Source organism: Lethenteron reissneri, chromosome 62, assembly GCF_015708825.2.
Source record: "Lethenteron reissneri isolate LAM-NWPU_2019-01 chromosome 62, ASM1570882v1, whole genome shotgun sequence".
NCBI lineage: Eukaryota > Metazoa > Chordata > Hyperoartia > Petromyzontiformes > Petromyzontidae > Lethenteron > Lethenteron reissneri.
In genome coordinates, this window is record NC_083840.1 from 6,693,901 (window position 1) to 6,717,099 (window position 23,199).

The 23,199-nt window shown below is 54.5% G+C and overlaps 1 protein-coding gene across 2 annotated transcripts; it reads left to right on the plus strand.

Moving 5' to 3' along the window:
• The first annotated feature begins 4,211 nt into the window (after positions 1–4,211).
• Positions 4,212–22,596, plus strand: LOC133358459 (tyrosine-protein kinase SRK3-like). Of its 2 annotated transcripts, XM_061576750.1 has the most exons (10): positions 4,230–5,331; positions 7,270–7,819; positions 12,138–12,259; positions 14,833–14,996; positions 15,408–15,576; positions 15,845–15,907; positions 16,224–16,376; positions 18,434–18,615; positions 19,311–19,467; positions 20,200–22,596. In XM_061576750.1, exons 2-10 carry the CDS (start codon positions 7,461–7,463, stop codon positions 20,397–20,399), a joined length of 1,569 nt encoding a protein of 522 aa, XP_061432734.1. In that variant the 5' UTR covers positions 4,230–5,331; positions 7,270–7,460; the 3' UTR covers positions 20,400–22,596. The 2 variants fall into 2 exon arrangements, with proteins under 2 accessions (XP_061432735.1, XP_061432734.1); XM_061576751.1 differs by lacking the exon at positions 12,138–12,259 and having other exon boundaries at positions 4,212–5,331; positions 15,408–15,572.
• Positions 22,597–23,199: the final 603 nt, after the last annotated feature.

Here is a 23,199-nt window from a genome sequence, read left to right on the forward strand (position 1 = left end):
GTCACGAAAACTTCAAATCAAGTGTGACTTCGTCTTTCTCCATTTCCGTTCAGCCTTCCTGCAGTTTCTCTCAAGGTCAAGCAGATCCTACTTTCTCCATGGAGGTTTGTTTTTGGCTGTAATATTTTTTAGTTTAGCTGGTGCTATACCATAAATGGTAGCCTTTAATTTGGCATTTAGGTTATTAACTAAATGACGACAGGACAATAACCATCATCTCAATAACCATCATCTCAACCATCATCTCAACAACCATCATCTCAACAACCATCATCTCAACAACCATCATCTCAACAACCATCATCTCAACAACCATCATCTCAACAACCATCATCTCAACTCGAAACACTGCTCCGCCACCGCACGGCACCCGCTCATCGCTCGCAGAGGGATGGGGGGGGGGGCAGCCACGTGGTTCTTGATATATCAAGGTAGGTGTTATAGGCCAATTAACGAGTTTACACCCCCTGTACGTAGCACGGGTGTCTACGTACGTTGCGAAAGAAGTTCAACATACAGGAAACTGGAGAAAATCCCCGCGTGCGTGGGGGAAACACTCGATGGTGTACAGACGTAGCAGGCGGAGTTAACGTGTTTGCCGTAATCTACCGCCGTCTCCTGGCGAGCCGCGGTACGGCACTCCCCCGACCCCCACGGCTCGAAGGGAGTGTCCACAACGTCTGTTCGTGATCCACGAACCCTCGCTACCGCTGCCTCCAGAGCGCTGGATCGCGGGCGAGCGCCTGGATATACCGCCCAGAGGGTGGACGTCGCAGTTTGACTGTGACAGACGAGATGGAGTTGAGAGTTTTGAAACTCCGTGGAGGAGCGTGGCTCACAGACGCTGATGCTGCCACCGCAGGGTCTGCCGGGTCGGTGCAGCCGTGAGCAGCACTGCCCCACTCGCTCGGTCACTTGAACGGAAGGTTCATTGCTTGGGACAGTCAAATCGATATTTTAATGTAGCCAAATTGAAACTGAATATGATGGCGTGTTCATTTGTGCAGTTCTTGTTGACCGGGCTGAGACCATCAACTCACGACACGAGAGAACCCGGCTACAGGAGGCCGTCGGCTCGATTCCGACTCTGGCGCCTGCTGTATACTTGGAGTTTGCGTGTTCGATCTCTTTCGCCGTGGCTGCGTGGATCGGGTCCTCCGGTTTTCCCTGCACACTCGAGAATCATCGTCACGCGTTTAGAGTATTTGGCTGCTCTACGTTTCCACGTGATGAGCCACTTCGTTGAGCTACCATTTGTGGCCAGGTCGCTTCTGAAAAAAGAACTATATAGTTCAGTAGGCCTTACCTGTGGGGAGGGTGGGGCTGGGTGGGGAGGGGCTGGGTGGGGAGGGGCTGGTCACCCTGTGGTGCCCTTATAAAACTCAACGTTTAACCTACTCACGCCGGCTTGTGCTCGCCCTCACAGTCGGGCATATTTGCGGAATACACCACGCCGCCGTTGACCCTGGCCATTGACCGAGCAACCCAACGTTCCTACCAGCTCCCTCCGCAGCAGGACAATGTGTTACACAGTATTCGGTGATGCTGCTGTACTGGCAGTGATGCACAAATAACGAAACAACTCGAATCGTGTCAACAACAACGACGACGTGTGCGGGACTCTCACATGAAGCACCCCGTTCTAGAATCAGCGACGCTTCAGGCAAGGGCATTTCTTCATCGCAGGCGGCCCGAGAGCCCCGGCACGTGGTGGTGGCCACACCGCTGCACGTGGCTGCTGTAGTCCACCTCTCTGCAGGTACCAAGCGGGGGATGGTGGATCACGCACAGATGCCGTGGCCACCCTTCCCGTGGGCGTCGAGGAGGCGTCGTGCTCTGCCATGATCACGTGCACGTCACCTGTTCCGTCTGTAGGGGATACAGCGTTTCCCCCTCGCTCGTGTTGGTTTTCAATGGGTGCTCCGGTTTGCTCCCAAACGTTCGCGCTCGTTGTTTGGCCGATACCACCTTGATGTCGAGAGGATCGTAGAGCTCGGGCAATTGTTTGAGGAGCCGACTCCTCAAGCGCGTGGCTGCTGCTGCTGATGCTGCATCCCCACTCCTCGTCTGTGGATGCTCCTCACTCGGAGTCGTCCTCTCGAGAGCGAGGAGCGGGTACCGTGTGGCGGTCACGCAGCTCACGTTATTATAGGTCAAGATGCATGGCAATATATGAACATTTGTTTAAAGTTTACTTAGATTAATAATAATCTTGATTTGAAGCTTTCGTGTCTGCAGGAATCCATACTCTTTGGTTCTTTCGGTAAAGTCACGTGGGTAGAACAAGAATAATAGATCACGACGTTTCGATCGCCACACAGCGGTCGTCCTTAATAATATAAAGTCAACTTCTAACACGATGCCTCCATCGGGCAAGTAACGATTGTTTACAAGTAACGAGTGTTTACAGGTAACGAGTGTTTACAAGTAACGAGTGTTTACAAGTAACGAGTGTTTACAAGTAACGAGTGTTTACAGGGAACGAGTGTTTACTCGTGGTAGGAAACCGGAGCACCCAGAGAAACCCCACACGTGTGAGCGAGGGGGAAACACGCTATCCCATACAGACGGAACATTTGGAGGTGAGTCGACGTTTTCGCTGTTCTCTGGCGAGCCAGGGCTGCTGCTCCATGACACTCACTCACGCCAAGGGGGGCGGGGGGGGGTCGCGATATCCGTGCGGTGATCCATCAACCCCTCGTCGCTGCCTCCACAGCGCTGGCTCCACGTCGCTGCCTCTACAGCGACGTGCAGCAGCGCGGTCACCGCCGTGCTCAACGTCGGCCTTGTCCGTGACCTTGCCGTGACCTTGTCCATGACCTTGCCGCGACCTTGTCCGCGACCTCGCCATGACCTTGCCGTGACCTTGCCGTGACCTTGCCGTGCCTGCCCATCCCCCCACGCCCCCCCCCCACCGCTCGCCCCGTGCGTCAAGCGAGGTCAGGCAGCTCGCGCGTGGCAGAGCTGCGACAAGTCCGTGGCTGCGGCTCGCAAGACCCCGCGCCGCCCCCACTCTGTCGCGTGCGACGTCACACGCCCCGAGTCGGGGTCAGTGAGACGAGGCACGGGACGAGGAATGTTTCCTTGACGCACGCAGCAGCAACCCGCTGGCTCGGCCGGTCCAACTCGTTTCCTCTCTGCAGATTTTGGCCCCAAAGCAAACAACGCTCTGCCCGCGTCGCTGGCGTCCGCCTTGCAACGTGGCCGCCGGCGACGGGAGAGGTTTGCGGTGAATGTGTTCACCTGGAGCCAGCGGGCGGAGCGAGGCGGCGAGGAGGCCGACTGCGACTCCCTGTTGGTTTTGATGGGGAGCGGTGGCGCTGAGGTTAGCGCACTGCGCTACGAACACGGCGAACGAACACCGTTCTCGGCCCACTCACGGCCAACGTCAGTGACGAAGATCTGAACCGTTGCCGCGCCTCCCCTAGGACGACTCAGCCTTAAATGATTACCTGGTGCGGTGTTTTAAGCGTCAGCACTGCAGAGATACAAAGGTGGTCGGGGAGTGATCCTAATCAGAACTCCCCCTAGTGTGCCGTGCCGACTTTTGGAGGTACTCGTTGACAGCCCTTGCCCCGGACGATCTGCTGAGGCTGTATCAGCCCGGCCGCCTTTGTCTCCCCAGTGCTGATGTTTACACACCGCACAAGGAAACCCATTAAGGCTGAGTCGACCTAAGGGAGGACCAGTTCAGATATGTGCCACTGTCATAATTATTGGTCGTGAGCTTGAATCGAAATGCGGCTCACTGGGTTCGTAGCGCACAGCAGCGCTCACCACTGCACTACCACAACATCGCACCCCCACCAAGCAGCTTGGTGAAGTATGGTCAAACAGTTGTGATTCGCCCCCCCCCCTCTCTCTCTGCGCGAGGTGCGGGCATCATGCGGCCGTGGCAGCGGCGCAGTGTCACGAGCTGACGAGTCGAGATGATGAATTGTGAATATCCCCAATTAAAGGCTAATTGCACCCCCCACCCCCACCCCCATTCAATTGTGCCCCCACCCCCACGCGCGTTAACCGTCGAGTGCCACCCTCGTCGTACGGCTCACGACACTGGTCGTGGTGGTCGTGGTCGTCGTGGTCGTCGTGGTGGTGGTGGTGGTTGTGGTGGTCGTGGTGGTCGTGGTGGTCGTGGTGGTGGTCGTGGTGGTGGTCGTGGTGGTGGTCGTGGTGGTGGTCGTGGTGGTGGTCGTGGTGGTGGTCGTGGTGGTGGTGGTCGTGGTGGTGGTGGTCGTGGTGGTCGTAGTGGTCGTGGTGGTGGTCGTGGTGGTGAAGCCGCCGCTCGTTCTTCTCACTCGGGCGGATTTTCCAGTCCGCCTGGTCACGCGCCGAACCCGTCGGGCAGCAACTCGGACCGCGCGCGTGGGAAGGGGCCGCCACGTGTCGCGAGCCGAGCCCTTGCGCAACCAACACAGGAACGCGTCTCCTCCTCCCCCTCCAGCCCTGCGCGCCCCGCACGCAGAGGACGACACCTCGAGACCCCCCCAACCCCCCTCCTCCTCCTCCTGCTCCGTGCGCAGTTCTCCGGCGATCGCTCGGCTCACGAGCCGCACCCGAAGGCCTCCCCAGCCGCGCGGCCACCGCTCGTACGCGAGAATTGTTTTGGGGCCGTCTTCCATCACCACGCTGCTCACTCAGTGCGGCGTGTGGGTGGTGGTGGTGGTGGTGGAGGGACGTGCTGGCAGGGCTGGTTCTCAGCATCTCCAGTCGCCACTGATGATGCAAAGACGACGATGACCGTGGCTCAGTGGCTGGGAAGCTGATCTTGGGTTTGTGTGTTGACCGGGTTCGTTCCTAGCGCGGCTGCGTTGATAACCGCTACTCCACGTACAGCCGAATTGCTTGACTCAACTACTTGAGTGTGGATGCTATTTTATATATTTGTGGTAGAATAAATTATCTAATTAAAGCAACCACGCTGAAGGCGGCTGCCGAGTAGGCGAGCGGTGAAGATTACCACAAGTCGCAGTAATCTGATATTAACCCAAAGTAGGTCTAACCGTTGACAGAGTCATTATAACTTAATTATAACTTTTTTACTCTGTGTATGGGTGAGTCAATCGTATGTGTGTGTCATATGAATATTTAAAGTCCGAACGTAATTGAGGGGCGACGGACGACACGAAACCGACGGAGCCCCACTGCGGAGCGCGGCGTTGGGTGGAGCCAGAGCCCATAGCAGAGTCTGAGTCGTCCACCACCACCACCATCGTCCACCACCACCATCGTCCACCACCACCACCATCGTCATGACCACGAGCTGGCTCCAGTGCAGTCATCATTCTCATCACACGAGGCCGCTAAGTCCGCTCCGACACCCGACGCTTGGTGAGTTTGACTTGAATCACAGCGGCCGACTCGATAACAATCGCGTCACTGTCCATTACATCCGCAACTTTAAACGGGATGACATGACGTGGGTTTCTTTTACACTTGCAACTTTACTCATATTAATAGCAATGCATGATTACACAGCCATTGACAGCTCTGCCAGTCAATGAAGCTATCTAACCACCAGAGGATGCATGTGCACGGTGGACACCCACCGTGCCCATGTCTCGCGTTCACGCGACGCCGTTCACTTTTTAAATCCGACTCGGGGAGAATAAACAACCCCGCGCGTTTCCTCCCTCGCTGTTTCTGTCGAGCAGCTGCGGCGCGACTCAGTGAGTCAGGAGCTGTGTAGAGACTCAGTGAGCCATCAACTGCGGAGAGACTCAGTGAGCCAGGAGCTGCGGCGCGACTCAGTGAGCCAGGAGCTGTGTAGAGACTCAGTGAGTCAGGAGCTGTGTAGAGACTCAGTGAGCCATCAACTGCGGAGAGACTCAGTGAGCCAGGAGCTGTGCAGAGACTCAGTGAGCCATCAATTGCGGAGAGACTCAGTGAGTCAGGAGCTGTGTAGAGACTCAGTGAGCCAGGAGCTGTGTAGAGACTCAGTGAGCCATCAACTGCGGAGAGACTCAGTGAGCCAGGAGCTGTGTAGAGACTCAGTGAGCCAGGAGCTGTGTAGAGACTCAGTGAGCCAGGAGCTGTGTAGAGACTCAGTGAGTCAGGAGCTGTGTAGAGACTCAGTGAGTCAGGAGCTGTGTAGAGACTCAGTGAGTCAGGAGCTGTGTAGAGACTCAGTGAGCCAGGAGCTGTGTAGAGACTCAGTGAGCCATCAACTGCGGAGAGACTCAGTGAGCCAGGAGCTGTGTAGAGACTCAGTGAGCCAGGAGCTGTGTAGAGACTCAGTGAGCCAGGAGCTGTGTAGAGACTCAGTGAGTCAGGAGCTGTGTAGAGACTCAGTGAGCCAGGAGCTGTGTAGAGACTCAGTGAGCCAGGAGCTGTGTAGAGACTCTGTGAGCCAGGAGCTGTGTAGAGACTCAGTGAGCCAGGAGCTGTGTAGAGACTCAGTGAGTCAGGAGCTGTGTAGACACTCAGTGAGCCAGGAGCTGTGTAGAGACTCAGTGAGCCAGGAGCTGTGTAAAGACTCAGTGAGTCAGGAGCTGTGTAGAGACTCAGTGAGCCAGGAGCTGTGTAGAGACTCAGTGAGCCATCAACTGCGGAGAGACTCAGTGAGCCAGGAGCTGTGTAGAGACTCAGTGAGCCAGGAGCTGTGTAGAGACTCAGTGAGTCAGGAGCTGTGTAGAGACTCAGTGAGCCAGGAGCTGTGTAGAGACTCAGTGAGTCAGGAGCTGTGTAGAGACTCAGTGAGCCAGGAGCTGTGTAGAGACTCAGTGAGTCAGGAGCTGTGTAGAGACTCAGTGAGCCAGCAGCTGTGTAGAGACTCAGTGAGCCAGGAGCTGTGTAGAGACTCAGTGAGTCAGGAGCTGTGTAGAGACTCAGTGAGTCATCAGCTGTGTAGAGACTCAGTGAGTCATCAGCAGTGTAGAGACTCAGTGAGTCAGGAGCTGTGTAGAGACTCAGTGAGCCAGGAGCTGTGTAGAGACTCAGTGAGCCAGGAGCTGTGTAGAGACTCAGTGAGCCAGGAGCTGTGTAGAGACTCAGTGAGCCAGGAGCTGTGTAGAGACTCAGTGAGTCATCAGCTGTGTAGAGACTCAGTGAGTCATCAGCTGTGTAGAGACTCAGTGAGTCATCAGCAGTGTAGAGACTCAGTGAGCCAGGAGCTGTGTAGAGACTCAGTGAGCCAGGAGCTGTGTAGAGACTCAGTGAGCCAGGAGCTGTGTAGAGACTCAGTGAGCCAGGAGCTGTGTAGAGACTCAGTGAGCCAGGAGCAGGGCTCACCCTCGCACCCAATTCCAACGGCAGCGTTCCACCCTCCAGGTTACCCCACCCACGTGAGCACGAGGAGGAAGCTGAACGTTTCGTTACTCATTCCTGATTTAACAGCTGCGGGGTTCATGAATCAGTAACCCAGCGGCAGCAGCAGCGGCAGCAGGAGGTGATTGCTGCAGTGGGGCCGTCGACGTGACTCCAGAGTGGCAGCCTGACCCCAACTTCAACTGCGGGCGGTGATGGCAGAAGCCAGCGGTTGCTGGGCCTCGTTCAGGGAACGATGCTGCTACTGCCGCCGAGCGCACGACACTCGCGAAGTGGATTCAGGGGGCGACCAGGTTGACCTTAGACATCCCGAGCCGCAGCCGCTTCCGAGTGACGACAAGGTGGATGAGGAGGTGGCGTTCGTTGCTCTGCACGACTACAAGGCGAGGGCCCAGGTGGACATGAGCTTCAAGAAGGGCCAGAGATTCCGCATCATCGAGAGGACAAACGCCGACTGGTGGCTGGCTCGCCCAGAGGATGTGGACGAGGAGGCTACAAGAGGCTACATCCCGGCCAACTACATCGCCCCCGCGCTCAGCCTGGAGGCCATGCCGTGAGTTGACACGAGACGGTTCTTTGATTCGTAATTGATCGCGCAAGTTGCCCGATTGCTGGCAACTGAGCGGTGGTGGCGAGGGGGCTGCCGATGCTTGTTGGCAACCAGCACGAGGCAAATGTTCAGTGTCGGGGATCGCTCTCCACCGCTCCCGGCGTGGTGAAGCAGTCATCGATTGGCACGTTTGTTCACCACTTGTCAGCGTGCTTAACTTTGCTTGGTCGGGTGGAGGAAGGGTTTACGACACACAATTTGACTCACGTACGATTCTTCTTCTTGGTTCTTTCGGTAAAGTCGCGTAGAAGGGAAATAATAAAATAATAAAAATATAACATAATAAAATAATTCTCACGACGTTTCGGCCACAACGCAAGCAGCCGTCCTCGGGTGAAGAACAGGTCTGTCGGAAAGACAGCGTCTGAATGAGAAAGCTTTAAATCAAAATTTCACGTACGATTATCTGACCCAAACATAAATGATGAGTAATGACATTGGTCGTGAAAGTCTCCACGAGCACGGACAGCAACACTCAGCCCTCATTCATTCCAGCCCCTCGCCCACTCAGCTCACCGGCTGGAGGTCAGATGCCTCCTTGTCACCCATCTATCGCTACTACCATGCTTCTTATTCTCACGAGCTGAAGTCCTTGGACTTCTGACGCGTTGTCGGGTTGTGGACCGCGAGTCGGTAGGCATGGTGTCCGACGTTTCACTCCGCGTGCTGGGAACTCAATAGCAGGGAGCTATGCAGCATGATTGAAAGAAAATCCCTTCCCAGTAGAATAACATCACCCTTTGATTCCACCACCCGTGTTGAGGACTCGATCTTCCAGACACTGACTTTCATCTCATCCACCGCACCGTGCAATCACCACCTCACTGCAGATCACAATTCACTATTTCACCCACTCACTCATTCACTCACCCATTAACCAACTTACTCACTCACCCACTTACTCACCCACCCACTCACTAACTCACTCACCCACTCACTCACTCACCCACTCACTCACTCACCCACTCACTCACCTACTCAATCACGCATCCACTCACTCACTCATTCACCCACCCATTCACTCACTCACCCACTCACTTACCCACTCACTCCCTCACCCACTCACTCATTCACTCACCCATTCATTCACTCGCCCACTCACTCATTCACCCACCCATTCACTCACTCACCCACTCACTTACCCACTCACTCCCTCACTCACTCATTCACTCACCCATTCATTCACTCGCCCACTCACTCATTCACGCACCCATTCATTCACTCGCCCACTCACTCATTCACGCACCCATTCATTCACTCACCCACTCACTCACTTAACTACTCACTCACTCACCCACCCACACACTCACTCACCCACTCACTCACTCACACACTCACTCACCCACACACTCCGATATGTCAGCCTCAAAGGGTCTCCATCACGATGATCACGCTCACGGCGAACACCAGTGGCGAGTGATATCTGGAACTGCTCCAGCGCCCTTTTCTTTCTCCCAAATCCATGAACCACTTCGTGGCCAAACATCCTCAGTGACTCTGCACGGAGTGGGGAGGTCACTATCCAGCAGTGGATCCACTAAAGGGCTGTGCGGGGTTCTCCGCGCTGTGTACTCTGTGCTGTGTACTCTGCGCTGTGTACTCTGCGCTGTGTACTTTGCGCTGTGTACTCCGCGCTGTGTACTCTGTGCTGTGTACTCCGCGCTGTGTACTCCGCGCTGTGTACTCTGTGCTGTGTACTCCGCGCTGTCTGTGCTGTGTACTCCGCGCTGTGTACTCCGCGCTGTGTACTCTGCGCTGTGTACTCCGTGCTGTGTACTCTGCGCTGTGTACTCTGTGCTGTGTACTCCGCGCTGTGTACTCTGTGCTGTGTACTCTGCGCTGTGTACTCCGCGCTGTGTACTCCGTGCTGTGTACTCTGTGTTGTGTACTCCGCGCTGTGTACTCTGTGCTGTGTACTCTGTGCTGTGTACTCTGCGCTGTGTACTCTGCGCTGTGTACTCTGTGCTGTGTACTCTGTGCTGTGTACTCCGCGCTGTGTACTCTGCGCTGTGTAATCCGTGCTGTGTACTCTGTGCTGTGTACTCTGCGCTGTGTACTCCGTGCTGTGTACTCTGTGCTGTGTACTCCGCGCTGTGTACTCTGTGCTGTGTACTCTGCGCTGTGTAATCCGCGCTGTGTATTCAGTGCTGTGTACTCCGCGCTGTGTACTCTGCGCTGTGTACTCTGCGCTGTGTACTCTGCGCTGTGTACTCCGCGCTGTGTACTCCGCGCTGTGTACTCTGTACTCCACGCTGTGTACACTGTGCTGTGTACTCCGCGCTGTGTCCGCCGTGCGCCTATTGCCTGGTGGATGAGCCTTTGCTGCGACCCAAGAAGAAGTCGCAGCGAGTGCCGTGCAAGCGCGCCGCATGTCGGCAGCCACGCGGGGCTTGAGTCTGGTTCAGAACGAGTCGAGGTAAAGGCGCACGGCCTTGACACAAACAGCCAGCAGCAACTCCTGAAGAACTGCACCGCGGTCCTCCTGCTGTCTTAGGTCACCGTGAAAATACATTTGAGGGAACGTGAACGGCAGACAGCAGTGATGCAGGAACAGACCACTGCGGAGCGGTTTCGTCCTGATTAAGACTCGTCAGTAGTCACCGATGCTCACTGCTGCAAACACCGCCGCTGGGAGCCGTCTCTGGTGGGAGTCCCCAGCTCAGTTCAACCCGTGGGGGGTGACGGGAGGATGAAAGCAACAACAAGAGGAGGAACCAAACGCAGCTCTTCGGGAACGCGTGATGATGGTCTTTTGCATAACGAGCAACGGCCGAGTGCTGCGTGTGCCCCCGTGCCTGCGTGGCGGAGGTGGTGGCGGTGGGTTTGTTGTTGTCGCCTCGCGGGTTTCCGCCTCGCGCGGTGTTGCTGCCCCGGGGGGTTTCCCGTCGTTTCGCGAACAAATCAGGTCACTGACGTCACCAAGCCGGTGCTGCGCCACAAGCCGCTTCGTGCGCGGAGGCGACTGTGTCCGTCGACCCGCACCGAGGGCCGCACAGGCAACAACCCACTCTGGGCAGCGCTCCTTCAGCGTGTGTGGCGGGGGAGCGGGGGCGCAGTGGTTAGCGCACTGTGCAGCGAAACCCGGTGACCCGAGTTCGATTTGGGCTCACTACCAATGACAGTGGAGCATATCTTAAACCTTGTTCTGGGCCTCCCCGTGGTCGTCTCGGCATCAAATTAGTACTTTGTGCGATGTGAAAACATGAGCATTGGGGAGACAAAGGTGGTTTGGCGTGGTGCTGACCACCCACCCCCTCATGTGCTGCGCCAGCCTTCACAAATTGCTTCTCGCGAACAGCAATTAGCCCCTCAGCAGTCTGCTAAAGGCTACAGGGAGGACCTTTGTGTTTGTGTGTGCAGGGGGAGTGGATAACATCATGATAAAACAAACACTGTTGTGTCTGAACCTGTTCTGGGCCTCCCTTGGGTCGACTCAGCGTTAAACGATGGCACGGTTTTGTGGGTGAACAGCAGCATTGGAGAGACAAAGACGGTTCTGGGCACGACGGTGCTGACCTTAATAGTGGGTTGTGAACTGGACTTGCAGTCCCACCACTGGGTGTGGATCTACTCGGGATCATTACACAACAGCTGCGTCCATACCTACGCTGCTCACAAGGCAGATAGATACTTGCCGTCTGGCAGCGCCATAGTGATGCTCGTGCCTCGCAGCAAAAAGCGCCTGGGTTCGATTTCCAACTAGGGCTCCTCTCTGCGTGGTGTGTGCGTGTTCTCCCCCCTACTCGGCATGGATAGCTAAACCCACACATACTTCTAGTGCCCCTGGCATTGGCCAAACAAACATCCCAATACTGAAAAATTACCTGCAAATTACTCAGTTGGGATCACACACAACACCAGCAGCAGCAACGTCGCCCCATGTACTGCGAAAACTTGGCAGGACCCTCCTGAAAAAGAGCCTTGAGACTCGGTGGGATTTCCCTGCGTTACCGAGTTGCATAACGATAGCAAGAGTAATGCGAGCATGACATGACCTGGTCAAGCCCACGTTTGTGAGGTCATTGTAATTCATCGAACTTCAATAACTCTCAAACATCTAAGCACTCACACCCTAAACATATAGAGGGTTGTAGAGTTTGGGCAATCGTTGGTAGCACCGGCTCCTCACTGAGAGGCTGATATCTTCCGGCTCGTCCGTGGTTCCTCCTCGTGGTGCCTCTGAGTCGCCAACACCAATGCCGCCGCACGGCTCTCACGAAGTGCACGCGATGGCCGCCGGGTCACGTTTGTCGTCCCCCAGGTGGTACTTTGGGCTGATGCAGCGGCAGGAGTGCGAGAGGCTTCTGAAGAAGGAGCCCAGGCAAGAGGGAAGGTTCCTGGTGCGCGCCAGCCCCTCGCGCCCCGACTCCTACTCGCTCTCCGGTAACGTCTTCTCCCTGCCGCGTTTGGACAGAGGGCGGCAGCCGGCTACGGTCGTGGGTCTAAAGGGGCAGCCGGTCGGAGAGCAGCGGCTGGCTACAGTCGTGCGTCTAACGGGGCAGCCGGTCGGAGAGCAGCGGCTGGCTACGGTCGTGGGTCTAATGGAGCAGCCGGTCCGAGAGCAGCGGCTGGCTATAGTCATTCGTCGAACGGGGCAGCGTCCCGGGAGCTCGATGCTTTTGTGGGCAACTGCCGTGCACTTTTCCGGATGGTTCAGATCAAAGTGGTTCGCAGAGGGCGGCAGAGCAGCGAAGGCCACGGCGTTGTCCGGTACTCAGTAGTTTCGTTTTTAGTTTACTTGTGCACTCCAGCGTCTGTTGCTGTACGCCTTCACCAACGCACAGCGACCGCCTTGGTGAAGTACGGTCAAGGAACCCCCACGATGTGCCATCACGTGAAACACCTCCAGCACTTCCTGACCAAGTGCATTGTGGTCCTCTTGGCTTGGGTCACTATCAGAGTACACTCACTCTGTAGAACAGGGGGAGATAATACAAACTCCACTCACTCACTCTGTAGAACAGGGACAGATCATACAAACTATACTCATTTGCTCTGTAAAACAGGGGGAGATCACACAAACTCTACTCACTCGCTCTGTAGAACAGGGGGAGATCACACAAACTCCACTCACTCACTCTGTAGGACAGGGGGAGATCACACAAACTCCACTCACTCTGTAGTACAGGGGGAGATCATACAAACTCCACTCACTCTGTAGGACAGGAAGAGATCTTACAAACTCCACTCACTTACTCTGTAGAACAGGGGGAGATCATACAAACTCCACTCACTCACTCGGTAGAACAGGGGGAGATCATACAAACTCCACTCACTCTGTAGAACAGGGGGAGATCATACAAACTACACTCACTCACTTTGTAGAACAGGGGGAGAGAATAAAAACTACACTTATTCACACACTCTGTAGGCCAGGTCGAGAGAACATAATAAAGGTTTGTGGGTTCGGGATCGCGTTGTTTATAAATGTGTCGCAACCCTCCACCCGCAGACACGGCCAATCAGTAAAACATGTGTCATTTAACACGTAGGCTTTCGCGACCAATATTCATAATATAGGTTTTTGGGTCAGATCGCGTTATTTATAAATGTGTCGTAACCCTCCACCACCCGACACGGCCAAACAGTAAAAAATGTGTCACGTTTTCAAAGGACAAAATAATTCACTTCTTTAGCCCACCGGTGTGCTGAAGAGAGGATCAATAGCATTTTAAATTTGAGTACGACGTTTCGCTGATAATTACAATCAGCGTCATCGGTCAAGAATGGTGAAGCTCTCCTGTTGCTTCCGTTCTTAAATAGAGCAGCCTCAGGGTGACGTCATCATTTAATTCAATTCAATCTGGTGCAGTGATTCGAGGCAAGGAGGGGGGGGTATTGTAATTATATAGATTGGTAATCATTCAATTGTTATTCATTGGTATTTGTTTCCCTTATAAGGAATTGTAATTGTATCAAATAAATACAATTACAATTGTTTGTTATGAAGTCTAGAGAATGTATTAATTTGGTTATTTTTTGTTAGATTAAATACATTATCAGCCGATTGTTGTGTTATAGTATCGATTATATTTTAATAATGCATGGATACACTTGCTGAAATTTAAGTGCAAGTGCCTTAGAGATTCCGAAATGTAAGACAATTCACTCCTGTTGTGCTGTATTCTCTCTAGTAATAATAATTAGCTGGCTTTGTGTAGTATTTGGTTAACTTTAACAGACTTTACGTGACGTGTTATTGTAACTGCGTTTGGTATTTTACCTTCGAACATATCAACTCCACGCAAAAAGGTGTCCGGGTCAAAGTCAGACCCAGGCCCTTTCTTCTGACTGTGAGGTCCGTATCCAGCAGTGCCACGGTGGTGAGATGTTAACTACCTCGCCTGGTATGCAGGAGGGCTTAGGTTCAATCCCGACTGACTTCTGTATATTTGGAGTTTGCTTGTCTCTCTCCCCGTGGTAGCGTGGATGTTTCTCTGGGTTCTCTCTGCACATGTCGAGTCAACCTCATGCGTCTAGAGCAGTGGTTCTTCCTCAGCTGGAGTACACCCTGCACCCCCTGGGGGTGCAAGACATGGGCAGATTTGTTCACAAGGTAAATCATTGAAACACAAATTAAGCACGGGCACATGAGTACAACTACCTTGTTTCATCAAACCCCAATGTATTTATTAACATTGTAAACATTTTTTTTTACGATTGAGAACTAAAGGGGTGCAAGGCCGCAGTCAAGGTTAAGAACCACTGGTCGAGCGTCTTTGGCTCCTGTAAATTAATAAACCACTTCGTTGAGGTATCATTTGTGGCCAGGTCGCTTCTGAAAAAGAGCAACATAGCTCAGTGGGCCTTACCTGGTCAAATAACAACATTGTTTAGTTGAGTCGTTTTGCTGTCAGTGTTTTGTGGTTCTGCTATGCCCGTGATGACAATCCGTGCGCATGTGAACGCCTGTCTCGAGTGTTATTGTGTTGTGGCGCCGGCTGGTGGGTGGGCAGTGTACGCGCAGAGCGAGGTGGTGCACTACCTCATGACGAGGGGACCGGACAGGCGCGTGAGCATCCAGGATGGCCTGGCCTTCGCCTCCGTGCTGCAGCTGGTGGGGCACTACCTGGAGGCGCCCGACGGGATGGTCTGTCCCCTCGGCCCGCCCTGCGAGAAGGTGCCAGCGCACAGCACCCGTCGCGCCAACGGCAGTGCAGATTCGTGTCCGAGCCACCCCTCCATCGCGGCAGGGCAACCCGCAGTGCTAGCGGCAGTCGCCCAAGCTCTGCGGTCCTCTACCTAGTAAGACTTTTCAGCTGATTAAATTCGTGTTCATACACGTGACAGAAAACTGAAGGAGCCCGGAGAAAACCCACGCTTGGGATGGAGCGCCACTCTACTCCCTACAGATGGGACAGATTGAGTTCAGTCCGCACTTTGCTGTACCGCCTTCTCCTGGCGAGCCAATGCTACGGCTCCTCCTCGACGCCAACCCCCTGCGGGAAGGAGGCAGATTTGCAACTTTAGTGTGTGCGATCTGCTAACCCCACCGCCTGCAACTCCCAACTCCCCTTCCCGCGTTGGCCAGGAGTACGTGCCAACCATCAGCAGCCTGAGCCCGGAGCTGTTCAACGAGTGGGAAGTGCCACGCGAGTCCATCGAGCTGGGCGAGAAGCTGGGAGCGGGCCGGTTCAGCACCGTGTTCGAGGGCCGGTGGAACGGTCGCATCAGAGTGGCCGTCAAGATCTTCAATGTGGGTGGGTGCGGTCTCGCTCACACACGCGGGCGGCCTGCACCCAGCGCCGTGGGTCGTGGGATGGGAATCGGCTTGTGGGTAGTGGGGTGGGACTGGGTGTGTGGGTAGTGGGACTGGGTGTGGGGGTAGTGGGGTGGGACTGGGTGTGGGGGCAGCAGGAGCGGCCAGGCAGTGAGGAGCTGATACCAGCAATTGTCCAAGTTCTGCAGTCCTCTCTATATCCCGGTGTTCTCTCTGTGCTGTACTCGCCGCTCGTTCTCTCGTGTTAGATTTGGGGCAGATGGAGGGATCCTGCAGCGACGAAGGCAACGGCCAGCGCGCATCGTCGCAATGTGAGTTGCACATTTCCCTTGCAATGGACCTAAACTTTTTTTGTCATTATTTGAGCACGACAGTTGAATATTTTTTCACGCCATTTAACATTTTCACCTTTAAAAAGAGTTTCATGCATGATACAAAATTTCAATCCCTTAGGTTTTTTTATTTCAATAATTTTAATAAAAACAAAAAATCTTTATTCACGTTTCCGAGCCAAGGAGCATTCCAGCAATGAAATCCGCACCCGGCGGTGGTGATTCACAAACAGTGGCACCATTGAGGCTAAACGAGCACCGGCACTCACGCCAACTGTGAACTTTGCCCTTTCAGCCACGACCCCGAAGGATTTCCTGAGCGAGGTGAAGAAGATGACTCTTTTCAAGGACGAGAACGTCCTCAAGATCTTCGCCATCTGCCAGGACCGCTCCGCCTGCTGGATCGTCACAGAGCTCATTCCGAACGGCAGCCTCCAGCTGTACCTGGGTGACGGTCCCTCCCTCCCCCTCCCTCCCCTCCCTCTCCCTCCCCCTCCCTCTTTCTCTCCAGCTGTACCTGGGTGAAGCTCCCCCCCCCTCCCTCCCCCTCCCTCTCCCTCCCCCTCCCTCTCTCTCTCTCTCCAGCTTTACCTGGGTGAAGCTCCCCCCCCCTCCCTCCCCCTCCCTCTCCCTCCCCCTCCCTCTCTCTCTCTCTCCAGCTTTACCTGGGTGAAGCTCCCCCCCCCTCCATCCCTCTTTTTTTGTGGGTTTAATTTATTTTATTTCTCTGCGACTTTACCGAAATAACCCAAATAACGAGATGTTATTGTTTTTTAATACGGTGTTCGCTTTCAACGGGTTGCGATATTTCAACATTGCTGTAACAATAATGTATTTATATAAATATATAAAGACATGAATCCCCCCCCACCCGTCACCCATCTGGAATTTCTACAACTCACATTCCGCCCTCGTCCACACAAAGACAAAGATCCCCCGTGTAGCCTCTTACAGACAGCAGGGGCAAGTGCTGTTAGCGAGTAGCAGCAGCACCTATGAAGGCTCCTCCCCACTCACTCTCTCTCCCCCCACTCGCTCACTCTCCCCACTCTCTCTCTCTCCCCCCACTCGCTCCCCTCCTTCCCCCTCCCTCCCTCCCCCTCTCTCTCCCTCCCCCTCCCTCTCTCCCTCTCTCTCCCTCCCCACTCACTCTCTCTCCCCCCACTCGCTCTCTCTCCCCCCACTCTCTCACTCTCCCCACTCTCTCTCTCTCCCCCCACTCGCTCACTCTCCCCCCACTCGCTCACTCTCCCCACTCTCTCTCTCTCCCCCCACTCGCTCCCCTCCCTCCCCCTCCCTCCCTCCCCCTCCCTCTCTCTCTCTCCAGCTTTACCTGGGTGAAGCTCCCTCCCTCCCTCTCTCTCCCTTTTACGATCAGAGGAAACAAGAAGATGCCCGGTGTAGTCGGCACTTTGCTTCGTTCATCATTTAGTTTTTTATAGTTTTTTCAATGCTTTGCTTTATGTGCCCCCCCCTTTTTAAATGAAAGATTTCACAAAAGATTTCACGCTCTGCTCTCCTCCTTCTCTCTCCATTCCATATCTCACGTCTTTCATTCACCCCCTCGCTACCCTCTCATAACCCTCCCCTCCTTCTCTCCCCTCGCTCTCTCTTTACTCTCTTGTCCTCCTCCTGTCCCCGTACTTTCCACACTCTCCCTTCAAACTCACCCCCCCCCCCCCACTCTCCCTTCCCTCTCTGCCTTTGCTCTCCTAACTCTCCCACCCTCTCCCCTCACTCTCCCCACTCTCTCCCTTCCCTCTCTCTTTGATCTCCCCTCGCTCTCTCCCTCCCTCTCTCCCTCCCTCGCTCTTTCCCTCCCTCTCTCTCCAGCAATATCTGGCTGAAGCTCCTGGTTGAAGCTGTAACATTGTCGGCGGCAGCGGCAACCAACGCGCCTCGTAGCAAGAAGGTGCCTGGGTTCGATTCCGGACTCGAGCTGCCTTGCCGTGTGTGGAGTGTGCATGCTCCCACTCTGTTCTGCAGAGTGTGAGCGACAGTGTGAGCGTGTGCCATTTGTATGATCTCCCCCTGTGCTCCACGGGTTTCCAATGGGCTCTGCAATTTCTACTCGTAGCTGAGAGGTATAACAATGTTACCGTTAATAGCCACAAAACATTAAAATGCTGCAAAATCACCTGCAAATTACTTCGTAGGGATCGCACACAGCAGCAGCAGGAGCAGCATCGCTGCCCTGATGGATACCTGTACCTGTCTGCGAAGCACAGCGCCTTACGTTGAACGGCCGCCCCTACTGGGCATCTGTGAAAAGAGCTTCATAGCTCATCGGATTTTTCCAGGATGAATAAAGTCTGATTTAAATGTCCCTGTGCTATGAAAATGGCATGAATACTAAACGTGTGTAAACATTATATCAGATAACCCACACTCTCTCCGCCACCACTACCACTACCACCATCACTGCTACCGCCATCACCGCCACCACCGCCTCCATCTCCACCGCCACCACCGTCATCACCACCGTCACCGCCACCGCCAACACAGGCCGATGCAGGCAGGAGCTGGGCCTGGCGGACATGCTGTTCATGGCGCACGGCGTCGCCTCGGGCATGGAGTACCTGGAGAGCAACAATTACATCCACTGCGACTTGGCGGCCCGCAATGTGCTCGTGGGGGACGCCGGAATCTGCAAGGTGGCCGACTTTGGGCTCGCCCACTTCCTGAAGGTGGGAGCGCTGGAGACGGGGGGTGGGGGGGGGGTGTCTCTATGGTCATCAAGCGACGACGTGACCACGGCCGCACGGTACCCGCTCATCCCTCGCATAGAGAGAGACGGAGGGCAACTCGGAGGAGGAGCCACAGATGAGCAGCGGCAGCACCAACGATTGCCCAGGCTGTGCAGTCCTCTCTATATGGAGGTGTTAACGGTCATGAACACTTGTGTGTGGTGTCTGCACATCGACAGGTGAACCACGCGTGAGCAGCACACACAGGGGCCTTGTAGCCCACCTCGCTCTCTTTTCCCACCCTACATTCCCGGCTCAATTTCGGCCACATGGTTGTGCCACGTGGTGAGTTGGCAGCCATCTCTGTCAGGCTCCAGCTACCATTACACAGCCACGCCGCGCGTGCCAGTGCGACCTGGGATCTCCAGCTGTGGACGAGGGTTGCGTTACCAGTCACCAAATGGGGGAAAAAACCCGGTGGTTTGCCGCACGTATATCGCAATTTCTGTGATTCGCAATGGATGTTTTGGGCGTTGTACGCCCTCCTCCACCTAACAGTCACATTCATAAAATTGTCACGTGATGCGCAAACGTGTGAATGTATTGCTGCTGCTGCTGCTGCTGTACTCGCTGCCGGGCGCTGCGCCCGCGACGGTGGGGCTCACGAGGGATGGAAACGCTCGCGGTCTGCACAGGGTGACTACTACCAGATCGCGGACGGCATGCACGTGCCCATCCCATGGACCGCCCCGGAAACCATAGAGCATGGCGTGTACACGCGCGAGTGCGACGTGTGGTCATTCGGCGTGGTCCTCTACGAGATATTCACCTTCGGGGCGATGCCATACTCAGGTGAGAGCGTGAGTGCTGTCATTATTGATTTTGTAAAGCGCTCTGAGATATTTTGATAAGACACACGCTTTTAAGAAATAAAGACGATGATGATGACGAGTGGGATGGTGCGTCTGTCCGCACGTCGTCACCACGGGACGTTCTCCGACGTTCTGCTCGATGCAGGGCCCAAAGCCGGACCCTATTGGGCAAAGTCCCAACACCCGCGTGTCCCCTACACCACTGCGGCACGGTGGTCACCTGGTCCCCTCCCTCTCCCTCATCAGGAGGGGGGGGGGGGACTTGGCCGCCCCACCCACGCAGGCTGGGAGCTAAATGATGAACCTATCACCCCCCGCCCACCTCACACGCTAAGGTGTCATCACCTTAATGTCTATAGCACCGCAGAGCTTGGGCAATTGTCGTGGCGCTGGCTCCCCACCAAGTGGCTGCTACCTCCCTGTTCCTCGTCTGCAGTTGCTCCTCCTGGCTCCTCTGAGTCCCCCCCCCCTCTCTCTACGAGAGCAATGGGCGGGTACCGTGTAGTGGATTTCTACCGGTAGCCATTCATTCTACACAGCGATTTGTTAATGAAATCTCTGCTGACTCTTCCAGGAGAGAGCCCCCCCCTAACCCCTGAAGTTCTGCACATCGGGCCGTAGGATGGAGGGGACGGGCGGGAGGGCGCCACACGGCACGTGCCCCCCCCCCGCCCACCACGTTGTTAACTGCCACCCGTGCGTGCGTCTCTAGGGATGACGATGCAGAACGTCCAGTACTTCGTCTGTACAGGGGGCCGGCTGGAGAAGCCGGAAGGCTGCCCAGACGCCGTGTACCGGATCATTCTCAAGTGCTGGCACGCGGAGCACAGGAAGAGGCCGTCCTTTGCAGACCTCAAGCCAGAGCTGCACAGAGTCTCACTGGCTTACCAGCGTGAAAAGGGCGGCTTTTAAACGTCGCAGAAACTGGGGGACTTTAAAGAAAGCCCTTCGAGTCCGACCAGGAACTTGCACGTGGACTATGCACTCACGAGTGGCCAGGTGGGTCGTCATGGCCGTGCGGGAGGCATTGAGCCGATGCTGCTGGGAATCGGGTTTTGGGATCACGGTGTTTGTTCTCGGCCACCCGTGCGATCGAATCGGCTTCAGTCCACATGTGGCTCGGAGGTCAGAGCGCCGGGCCGGGACGGCTCAGCTCCCGGGTTCTGATCCTGGCAGCCAGCCACTTGCATGCAGCTAAACTGGGTTCCCAAGTACAGTGAGTTGATGGTCTCAGCTCTTTGACCAAAAACTTACGTAGAGACCCGTAGACTCACACTGAGTTGCGATTAAACTAGGTCCTCAAGTATAGTGAGTTGGTCTCAGCTCCATCACTAATGATTGCACAACAACACCATCAAACATGATTAAGTTTGGTTTTTCACTCACATTTTGTCAAAAATTAGTTCTGAGATTTAAAAACATCAGTTCGGCTGTCGAGCAATGCTCGCATGTGGCAGGGAGGGTGGGAAATAATATTGTCGAATATTAAAACAATATAATAACGTTGGCTTATGTGCTATGAAGAAGGGTGATTGCCCGAAAGATCAACGATTATACATTCTTATTATGTATAACAAGCTGTAAAATGGGCTAAATGGGGATGTTCATGGCAATATTGGGGCTCTTGGTAAGGAAGTGGATCAAGCAGCAGGCACAGCCACAACCCCGGCACTCACGGCGGCATTTGGAGGACGCCACTGCCGCCCCCTGCACTACAGGGGACACGTTCTTGTCGCGAGAGACTCTCCGGCTGCGGTGGCCGATCGCGATCCACGCGTGGACGACCACAAAATATCCCGTTGGGATCTGGGGAGAATGAGCGGGGACCGTGTGGGCGGCGCAGCGTCATGAGCGGTCATTGTTCTTGTTCTTATTGTTGTGAGATATCGGGGACCGCACGGAATGACCCCTTTCAGCAGATGCGCTCCTCTCCTGCCCATCGACAGGCATGGCCACCAACTGCTGTGGGCCTGGCTGTGTATGCGAGTAACTCGATTTCACCTGCGAGTGGACATGCAGGCACGCAGCAATTCCACACATGCTCCGGCCACGAGCAGACGTCCCACGGATTGCCAACCATTCGCAGTTGCGACTCTCTCTTATCGGTTTCTCTACGGACTCGTTTGTATTGTTTCATGTATTACCATTTCAATAGTACTGTTTTGCTTGTACTGTTCCATGTATATTTATTCGATTCGCTCCCATGCGGTTGGTTAAACTAGCACAAATGTGGGTCTGTAAATGCGGTGATTTTTTCCTATAATTGTTTACTCCCGTTTGTATTATTTCTCGATTTGGCTCATTTGTATAGTCATTAATACCCAATAAGCCTACATTTAAATTAATTGTAAATAGTGTATTCTATTAGCTTCGATTGTTTTACATGTATCATGAATCGGTGTCTTATGTCATGCGTACTCATGGCACGGTAGGATATTAAACAACCTGTGAACGGAGTGAAGCTCCATGGCAGACTTCAAGTGGCAGACTGCAAGCCACAGCCGGGAGGCCACGGTGGTGGTGGTGGTGGCTACGCTGCTGCACGAGGCAGCTGTGCCCAGCGTTGTGGAGGAGGCAGCAGCAGCAGCAGCAGCAGCGAGGGTTGGTGGATCACCACACAGATCCTGTGAAACTCCTGTCCTGTGGGCGTCGAGGTGCCATACCCCCCAGGCACAGCAACAATGGGGACTCCAGCTGATCCGTCTGCGTGGAACGGAGCGTTTCCCCCTCGTGCGCTTGCTTTCCTGCCATGGTTTGCACACTGGACGATGCGGTTCAGGATGTGTGGTCCATGAGCTTATCGGCGGGAGATCTCAGCCAGGAGTCTCCTCTCACGAGGTGTTCGTGACTTCTTGTGGAAGTCCATTGCTGCCATCCGAGCACCATCAGGGTTGAACTCACTTTGTCGAAGGTTGAGCGACCTCAAACGGTGGTGCGGAAGGTTCTTGATGGCCTGGTGTATGGGTAAACGGACGTGTTCCACCACATCGCAGTGTAGGACCAATGTGTAATAACCACGGACACACAACTTCCCACTTCCTGATAATCTTGGTTAGTATTACACCACTCGCAAAACAATAAAACAACCGGCTGACTATTTAAGTGAGAATCGGTGCGTGTGTGTGAATGCTTAACACAAGAAGTCAATTAAAACACAATGACTCATTGCGGAAACTATCCTTTTTTAATCTATAATAAAACTTAAAACGTAGGCTTTCGCGACCAATATCCATAATATAAGTTATTTTGGATTGGAACACATAAATATAAATGTGTCCTTAAACCTGCCACCACCCGACAGCCAATGTAGTATTGTCTGTCACTAACAGAACGTGCCAATTCGTGACTAGTGTCAGGACGACTCTGACGCACTTGTCCTGGGAAGGATTCTTCATTCATGAGCCACGGGCTGCTCACACTCGGAGAGGCGGAGACTCCACAGCAACAGGCCCGAGTCTCCCGTGTATCTCCCTCAAATACGGTCCGAAGCCACGCCCCCATTTCCGAACCTTCTCGCCTGTTCTCGACCGCTCGCTCTACCAGCTGACTCCACTACCTCTTCTGTCACCTGGCATTACCTCCCGTGGCCACTAGTCCACTCACACCATAGTTTGACTCTACTGTCATTACCCCCCACCCGCTCTTAAAAATGTAGCCATCCCAGCTAATACTAAGAAATGTTTTAAATATCAACAATTGGGGCAGAATGACA

What these genes read in the sequence shown, in the direction of transcription:
- LOC133358459 (XM_061576750.1), top strand. Translation starts at nt 7,461, where the DNA reads ATGGCAGAAGCCAGCGGTTGCTGGGCCTCGTTCAGGGAACGATGCTGC. An exon ending in CTCAGCCTGGAGGCCATGCC is followed by an intron (nt 7,820 to 12,137) that starts GTGAGTTGACAC and finishes GTCGTCCCCCAG; the next exon opens with GTGGTACTTTGGGCTGATGC. An exon ending in CAGCCTCCAGCTGTACCTGG is followed by an intron (nt 16,377 to 18,433) that starts GTGACGGTCCCT and finishes CCGCCAACACAG; the next exon opens with GCCGATGCAGGCAGGAGCTG.